General features: G+C 45.0%; 1 protein-coding gene across 3 annotated transcripts in view; it reads right to left on the bottom strand.

The window, feature by feature from the left end:
• Positions 1-285: 285 nt before the first annotated feature.
• Positions 286-9268, bottom strand: part of FAT2 (FAT atypical cadherin 2) — a 111214-nt gene continuing 102231 nt past the window's right edge. For 2 of the 3 annotated variants that reach the window (XM_053300794.1, XM_053300795.1), the window contains exons 22-23: positions 6063-6634; positions 286-3381 (exon numbers count right to left, since the gene is read on the bottom strand). In XM_053300794.1, the coding sequence (XP_053156769.1) occupies positions 2861-3381; positions 6063-6634 (1093 nt within the window). In that variant the 3' untranslated portion in view covers positions 286-2860. The remainder of the gene's footprint in view (positions 3382-6062; positions 6635-9268) is intronic. The other variant, XM_053300796.1, reaches the window with a different exon arrangement.

Below are 9268 nucleotides of genomic sequence, written 5' to 3'. Positions count from 1 at the left end.
TGTTTGTTTAAATTGTAAACCACCCTGAGATTCTACATAGGGCAGTATATAAATACAACAAACAAATAAAACAGAAAAGCTACTAACATTCCTTCTTGCATTCTTCCTAGGTTCATGTTGAAACTTAAGCAAGGTAGATCATCAGTCAGGATCTTAATGCTCTTGGGCTTTTAAGACTGTTTCACGTCTGAAGCAAAATTCCACAACCAGATCCTCCCCTCTTTATTGATAAGAACGATGTATACTGCTGTCTATCAAACAGCCTAGATTAATCTGCAAGTAAAATGTTAAAAAAGTATTTTATTGTGTGACAAACACAGACTATCATCTTGAAGTGAGAGCATCACTCCACAATGTCTTAACAGACCTTCCCTTCACCAATTCCCTAATCTTACCTGACACAGGAGATAGGGCCACTTTGCATCTCACCACCCAGAGGGGAGAAAATCATAATACTCTTTGAACTATGGACAGGCGTGAGCCCCACTCACCCCCTCCCTCATGGCTTTAAAGCTAGAGGACAAAGGCCTGGTCAGTGTTCACCCTTTTCCATCTGCAAAAATGGATGTTCCACTGAGAAGCAGTAGAGATTAACACTCTCTCAGCCAAGGACCTGCCTACTGATAGACTCACTAAAGTAAAACTCAGTGCTAGTCAGTTAGTAAATGCTTTTTAAATTTTCTTTTTAATTCCTGTATTCTTTTCTTTACTCCATTTCGCCCTATTTTGCAACCCCTGTTTCTTAATAAAGTTCATGTACTTTATATAGCTTCAGTCTGATTTAACAGGATCTGGAGGGTTACTTGCAAAATTCTTCCCCATGTGCGTCGTAAGGTCATTCGCTACTGTTGAAGTTTTTTTTTTTTCAGAATAATATCTTGTCTAGAGTGGGGTTGTATGGACTCTGGCTGTACAGTGCCTGTAAGTCCCAAGCCAGACAATTCTAGGTTGTTGGAGCCGTGTCTAAGCCTGGTCAGTGGCTTTAGATATTGCTTTTGATAAACAAATACACACAGTAAACTGGCCGAGAAATAGTGCAAAACCAGGCATTAACAATGTACAGGCCAGCCTTGTATTAAATAATCTGCTTCAGTGCTCATTTTTGGGATGCGAGTGCATGGACTCTCTTTTCCATGACAGTGTTTGCTCCTAAAAGATTCTCACACATCTTCTCTCGCATACAGTCTTGCATCAAAGTGTGCATATATGCAAGGAGTAAATGTTAGATGCCTGTGGTTCATGGCATATATTTAAGCTGATGTAGGTGTAGCCAGCAGGGGCGCATCTAGGTCATTTTGGTGCCTGGACAGGAAGGGCTTCGGAACCACCCCCCTCCGCGCACCCCCTCCCCTGCCGCAAGCTTATAAATTTTTTTTTAGTTTTTTAATAGTTTTATTTTAAGGGAACCTGCATTTTTTGAGGGTCTCCCTGCAAGCATACTGCTGCTGCCCTGCAGCACCAAAAACTTCACTAATTCTAGCCACCATGTGCGTGGCCGGGATGTGGGGTGGGTGAGCCAAGCAGGCCTCCCCACCCCGTTTGGCCCAGCAGCCCTTGAAAACGGCAAGATGCTCTGGCACACCTACACAGTTAGAATAGAGTATTGCAAGCCCGTGATGGCACAGGCTTTAGATCCAGGTCAAAGTGTGCATATATGCAAAGACTTTTCAACAAAGACTGTTCAGACTTACAACCTGCTAGGGTGCAGCTGAGCTGCAGGCCAAGGAGAATGCACAGCCCCACCAGTATTTTGGTCCAGATTCCAAAATTACCTAGGTGCACCACTGTGATTGGTACACAGGCTACCGCTAATTATGGGGATCATATTATCAGAACAAACCCATCTGATCTGACTCGTACAACCTCCATTCATGAGATCCTTGGTTTGATTAACATGGAGTCCTTGGGTCTTAAAAGGCTTGTGGTGCAAACGGAGCAAGTGGCAAATTTCTAGTGGGGGAAAAACACACTTCTTTCACTCACTACCTGCCAGTCAATAGCCTTACATTGCCCATGACCTGTAATCTTTTAGGGTGTAAGATAAAGAAATGACCTGCTTGGCTTAGCATTTCTTTCTCCTACAGAAATGTGAAACTGTTCTTTCTTTTTTGTCCCCCCTACCCTCTTTCATCCAAAAGGCTTGAGAGTGACAGGCCAAAGAATGAACAAATGTGACAGCAGAACGCCCCTCTATATGAAAGGAGCAAGGAGACACAGAACTGCAGGGCAGCCTGTTCTCAACCACCACCCCAGTTCTCTCTGGGCGAGTTTTTTTTAGTCCAGTTGAAAGCTTTGGTGTTAGAACCAAAGGCAGAACACAAAGAGATGTCTGTCATATTACAAAACGTCCTTTACAGTAAGCAACAGCTCAGTCCTCATTTCTGCTGCCGTGGCAGTTGACAACCACAAATGTCTGCTGTTCCTCGGTTAAAATGAATTCTAGGTCTTTCTGTGCAGAACCTGTTGGCAAAGACTTCCATGCATGGGATGGAGAGATGCGTGGCAGCTCTCTCTCCATTTCTAAAGGAGCTGGTGTCGGCAAGAAGATTTTGCTGTCAATCCTTGGTGAAAGGCTTTTACAGTTCTTGGAGTAACACCCTGTGCAATCCAGATGCAATCCAACTCAAAACAGCCACAAGGTTAATCTGGAATCCAAGCCAAAGCAGAACCATGGTTGACAGAACTATGGGCAGAAGCACCAATGATAGTTTTCAATATAGTTCTGTGTGGAGATGGCAGAATGCAGCACGTTCCAGAAAAGGCTACTCAAAGAAAATGGCCACTCCTTCAAATTTATTGTGTGTGTGGAGGGAATCTGACGTTCAATATTCCTTCTCATTTCAAGTCAGACTCGGTCCCACTAAAACATCACCTCCTCACAGCTTCCATAGTCACTCTCCACCATGTCAGAGCCCTCATAATTTGGAGGTGGCACTGACTGAGTTCTCACATTGGATGTAGGCCTCACCTCGCAGTCTGCATAGGAAGGCTGAGCCACGCTGAGTCGCATGCTTACCCTCTTGTACCCACGGTCAGGATGGTAAGGTGGCCCCTCATTCTCGACTAGCTGAGAAGGGTAGTAGCTAATGGCCGTGTATTCATTCTGGCACTGGGAAGCAGGTAGCTCAGCAGAACCAGGGGGTAAGAAATCTTCCAGATTTTGGTTGCTGTAGCGGGGTGGGAGAGGGGCCCGCTTGTTGCTTGGGTCAAGTGGGAAAGGGAAGCCACCATAAAGGCCAGCTGGATCTGAGTCTATGGAAGGTGGAGGACGATGCCGTGGAGAAGGTGGAAGGGGGCCTTGAATAACTTCGTATTGATGATACTCTTGCATATCTGCTGGCTGGTATCTTGGTGGCCAGTAGGTTGTCTCTCCTGGGTACACTGAAATAAAACCATAAACATATTAACATCTTCTAGTGCATGAGTAACGTAAATCCATATCGAACCTCCCGTGTGTTTTCTATCTATAATCAACGGATTTCAAGAAGATATTAACACATGAGCTGTGACGAGGTACCCTAATTCTTGAAGAATGTGCAGGAATCTCCTGGACCCTCAATAGTGCAGTTTTCCCCCTTCTGCGTCTGTTGGTATATATGTATAGGCATGGTAATCAGTATGATGTGTGCGGTATATCCTTACCAACTGGGGTTTTCCTCATTCAAACAGCTCTTTCAAGCAAAGATAATAATACACTCGTGCTGAACATCCCACTAAGCACCAAAAACCTCTTTTAGGAGTGTTTTGTTGCTCTAGCCCTGCATGCTACCTGTATGGATGTGAAAGTTGAGGGGACTTTTGACAAAGACCTTTGCTGTTTGGATCTTGCATTCCTATGGTGGAGAGAGAAGGAAATATTGACAGCTCCTCTCATGGTGGGACTACACAGCAAACTCAGCACAAGGCTACTGCCAAAAATGACACCCCCCACGGCAAATTCTCCTCTGTAACATGAAGGATCACTCACCCTAACATCACTGCTTCATGTGACAAGCTACTCCTAGCAAAGGTGGGGAAGAGTACAATGTGGTGATGTCACAACACAGTGTAAGTGATCGTTCCTGCTAGGGAGGGGAGAGCACCTCATGCTGATTTTGGCAGTAGGTCTATCAGATCTATCATCTCACTCTGAGAACAAGCAAAATTTCTTCTAAGCAACTCTCTACCCCTACCCCTTAACTTTGTCTCAAATCAATTGCCTCCCTGCATTTTAGACAATTTTGTCATCAAACACACAGCACTTCCCTAAGTCTCTGGCCCTAATCTCTCCCATGCTACAAATATTACAGTAAGGATGGCCTATGTCTTGGTTCCCTGTTGTCTGAATGGCTATCCTATTCACTCTCCCTTCGGTATGAAGCCTATATCTATCATAACTATATCATATATTACTGGCATTTGAGAGACATGGTTGGCCAGCTTTACTTCCATGTGAATCATGATGGTTTGATGGGGTCTCCACACAAGTACAGAGGCCGGAACCATGCTGCTGCTGGGTGGGCGGCCTGTTTAAAGAGCGACCCAGCGGCAATTGGGCTGTACTGGGGGAGGGGGGAGCGGCCACAGCTGTGCCGGGTCGGTAAGAACCTTAGACCACCTTTCTCGCTGCTCTGCCGCCACCGCCCTTCGGTGGATTCCCCCACCCCTTTACTTGTAAAGAGGAATCCTCACTAGATTCCTCTTTACAAGTATTGCCACCTATATTGCCCAGTATAAAGGAACAAGTGTTTTCCCCATATTATTTTTGGCTCCGGCTTCAGTTACTGACCCATTTCTAACAATCTTGTGTTTGTTCAGGTTGTAAGGGTCTTTGCAGCAGGGAAAAAAAAGAAGCACCTGATTTTCACTTAATACTGTTGGAGATGGAGTTCCAGGGCATCAGCCTTTTAGAACACAGGAAGCTGCCATATACTGAGTCAGACCATTGGTCTATCTAGCTCAGTATTGTCTTCACAGACTGGCAGCGGCTTCTCCGAGGTTGCAGGCAGGAATCTCTCTCAGCCCTATCTTGGAGATGCCAGGGAGGGAACTTGGAACCTTCTGCTCTTCCCAGAGCGGCTCCATCCCCTGAGGGGAATATCTTGCAGTGCTCACACATCAAGTCTCCCTTTCATATGCAACCAGGGTGGACCCTGCTTAGCTAAGGGGACAAGTCATGCTTACTACCACAAGACCAGCTCTCCTTTTGCACCAACTATCCTAATGACCACTAGGGGCATTGGGAGTAGAGATAGTGAGTAAGGGTCTCCCTAGCTGTTCTACATGTCTCTATTCTATGACCGCTGATTGGACTTCTCAGGTACTTCCTGTGAGAGTCAGATTCCCTTCCTTTCCTCTTGGAGAGCAGATGGAAACATCTCTCGCTCTCTCCCTTCCTCTTCATTATGTAGTCTTTAGATTAGGATTAGGTCTTTCCTATCCAAAGTGTACTTAACGAATAAATTCTTAGTATTTAGTTCTACAAGAATCTCCATGTGTCTCCTCTAAATAGCTGCAACAACTAAACTCTGCATTCTACTCTGTAACTGGAGTGGGTAGCTTCGTTAGCGCTTTGCTAATTAATGGGGTGGGTGGGTAAAAATTACACACACACCCCAACAAATACTAACCCCAGCCTGGTAACAGCAGTGCAATAACCGGATCATATGATGGTTGAGAATTAGTCTGGATGTACAACCCTACTTGTAATCACCCCATTGTTTTACATAGGGGGAGCTTTGTGCCTGTGTTTGAAGTTTAGAAGCAAGAAAGATGACAGAAGGGTGAGAGAAGCTGTGCTGCTCATCAAGCATGTTGTCATGGGCACTGTCACATAGAAGTATCCATGAAGTTCAACCGTTCGGGCAATTGATAAGTGCAATTTATTATGCTAAATAAGAGGGGTGAGGGGAACTGCATTTCCCTTTGATATTTCTGCAACAGAGCTACTACCATGGGGAAAGACTTCTGGATCCCCCTTAATGAATGAAAAGCAACTGTGCATTTACTGCACGAGAAGAACATCATTTGGAAATATACAGATATAGCAGATGGAAAGGAGAGAGAAAGAAGGTCAAACAAACCCATCTTTTCTCCAGCCCAGTTGCTCTTGATGATGGACTCATTGTCAGATGAGGGTGCAGCCAGGGGGAGGTTGGGGGCCACGCTGCACACAATGGCACCCCGTTGCTTCTGGATATTGCTTGTATTGAAGGTGATGAGCTCTGGGGTGTCAGTAGGCTTGCCTGGGTGGAGTGCATCATGGTCAAGGTGGTTGTGGTGGCCATCGCTGAGGATGTTGAGTTCAATGGGGGGAAGACCCTGAGTTCCAACCCCCACACTTTTGGAGAATTCACTTTTGGAGAGCAGGTCTGGGTCTTCCTTGGCCACTGGCTTATGGGCTTTGACTTTACGGCGGTAGCATTTGAAGATTACTGTGAGGACTGCCACCAGAATGATTAAGCCAGAGACCCCAGCAGAAATCGTAGCAATCTCTCTGGATCCTAAGAGCCAGTTGGATGGTGCAATCTTCTGTGTGCAATTTGTCCCTTGGAAGTCACCCGTGCAGATGCAGTGAACTGAGGCATCAGAAGCCACACAGCGCCCAGCATTCTGGCATGGATTTTGTAGGCATTCTTCAGCAAGCTTTTCACATCTGTGAAGGAGGTGATGGAAGATGTCACTAGGCATGGTGAAATCAGTAGACACATACCACAAACTCTACTTGTGAGATCAGCAGGGCTTTCAGAGCACCAGTGAAATAGAGGACCTGAGCCTCAACCCAGCTAAAGTGAAGCATCTCTAAATCCCACTGAAAACAATTTAACAACCAACACATGATTAACAAGTCCCATGGCTTTTCATGGGACTTGGTCACAACTAACTTTAGCTGGATCAGCATTAAGCTGAATACCCCTGATTCAGCTCTGACTGAGCCAGCTCAAATGAATAAAGATATTCAGATGATAAAGAGGATTCCCCCTTTCACTCGCTCTTCCAAAGCTACTTTTGCACTACCTTTTCTTCTGTTCAAAATGAAGTGCCACAAATGGTTCATTATCTGTATATACAAAAGGCGAAGGATGTGCGTGGCAAGCCCCGCCCCTGCATGGAAATGCGGGGGCAGGGGTTGCACATACAACCTTAGACCGAGGCGGGAATGGCGGCAGAGATGGCGGTAACAGGGCGCAGCGCTGGAGGCGAAAGCTCCTTCTGTGGACCTGCATTTCAGGGCTCTCTAGAGAGCCTCAAAGTGGACTGTAAATGGCCTGACCTGTCATTTGGGCGGCAAGTGGCCCATGGAAGGAGCTTTAGATGCCCTCTCTGCTGCCAGCGCCCCATCGTCGCCCATCCTGTCCGCCGCCATGGGGCGGCTTAAGGCGAGGGGAGGCAGGGCAGGGGGCCAAATCAGCCGGGGGGGGCAAGAAGGAGGTTTTGCCACCATCCCAGATGGCAGGGCGTGGCTGGAGCAGGGGAAGGTGGTGCAAGGAGCCAGATCGGTGGGTGATGGGGGACAGACAGGGAGAACTAGTGAGCAGATGCTCTGCGCCAGGCCAGCTAGTTTAAAAATATTTTTTCTGCAACAAATTTTGCTTTTTATTTTTCTGGTAATTTATCTTTCCACAGCTAATAAAAATTGTTTAAAATTCTCTCAGAAACTTTTCTTTGTTTGAAAAGCATGAATAATTTCTAGAAACAAGTCTTTTTTGCCAATTTCAGCAGGTTTTTCATAAAAAATAATATTTCAAAACTTGCATTTATATGTACTCAGTTATAATTTGTAGGGTGCTCACAGATTTTATTTATTAATTAAGATTTATAGCCCAAGCCTGTTTTATCCCAAGGATTGGTAACAACAACTTCCTAAAACAATATCCAATTCTAGAACGCACAATACAGGTGAAACTCGGAAAATTAGAATATCGTGCAAAAGTCCGTTAATTTCAGTAATGCAAATTAAAAGGTGAAACTGATATATGAGACAGACGCATTACATGCAAAGCGAGATAAGTCAAGCCTTAATTTGATATAATTGTGATGATCATGGCGTACAGCTCATGAAAACCCCAAATCCACAATCTCAGAAAATTAGAATATTACATGGAACCAAGAAGACAAGGATTGAAGAACAGAACAATATCGGACCTCTGAAAAGTATACAGTGTACTGTGCTTGACTGGCCAGCAAACTCGCCTGACCTGACCCCATAGAGAATCTATGGGGCATTGCCAAGATGAGAGACATGAGACCAAACAATGCAGAATTGCTGAAGGCCGCTAATGAAGCATCCTGGTCTTCCATAATACCTCATCAGTGCCACAGGCTGATAGCATCCATGCCACGCCGCATTGAGGCAGTAATTGCTGCAAAAGGGGCCCAAACCAAGTACTGAATACATATGCATGCTTATACTTTTCAGAGCTCCGATATTGTTCTATTTTCATGAGCTGTACGCCATGATCATCACAATTATAACAAATTAAGGCTTGACTTATCTTGCTTTGCATGTAATGCGTCTGTCTCATATATCAGTTTCACATTTTAATTTCCATTACTGAAATTAATGGACTTTTGCACGGTATTCTAATTTTCTGAGTTTCACCTGTGTCTAACAATGGCAATTGGCTGGTGCTAGCATCAAGATAAGGCACATGCTGTCTGATGAATAGGAAAGGTGGCTGTAAACCTTATGATAGCTACTTGGAGGAACACTACCACGGAGAAAGCTTTTCATTCACTCTAATGACAGTCTGCTTTTGACAGGCAGGCCCATAACTGGGATCATACACCAACAAATCCTATCATCACTCACAGTTAAAAAGGAGAGAGCAATCTTACCTGTTTAAATTAAATAACAGCTTACTATAAGAAGAAGCTGTATCCAAAGCAAGAACGGTAAGACAGGCTAATATGCTGGTGCAGCAGCACCACCTGGTGACTATGTGTATACTTTACTTCTATAAGCCACCATTTGGTAATACTGGGACTTTTAAGCACAGCAGGTTTTACTGCAAATTTACGGGGAGGCTTTACTGCGAACTCGAAGTTGTACCAAAACACTGCTGCAAATAGTGGATTTTTTTACCCTGGATATAAATCAGGCTACATTCTAACGTGCAATGAAAAACCCAAATTGTGTGTGAATTCAATAACTCGCAGGGCCTTTGGGGTAAATCTGGCTGATATGTGAATGAATGCACGCCCTCCATTCCGGAGGAGATGCGCGTTAAAGGGCTTCAAAAGCCCCGTGTGAAAAGCTTCCTGGTGCTTCTTGGTGCACTTCTAGGGG

The sequence above is a fragment of the Hemicordylus capensis genome, chromosome 2, assembly GCF_027244095.1.
Source record: "Hemicordylus capensis ecotype Gifberg chromosome 2, rHemCap1.1.pri, whole genome shotgun sequence".
Classification (NCBI taxonomy): Eukaryota; Metazoa; Chordata; class Lepidosauria; order Squamata; family Cordylidae; genus Hemicordylus; species Hemicordylus capensis.
Note: the sequence above shows the minus strand (reverse complement) of the source record. Positions and strands in the feature narration are given on the sequence as shown.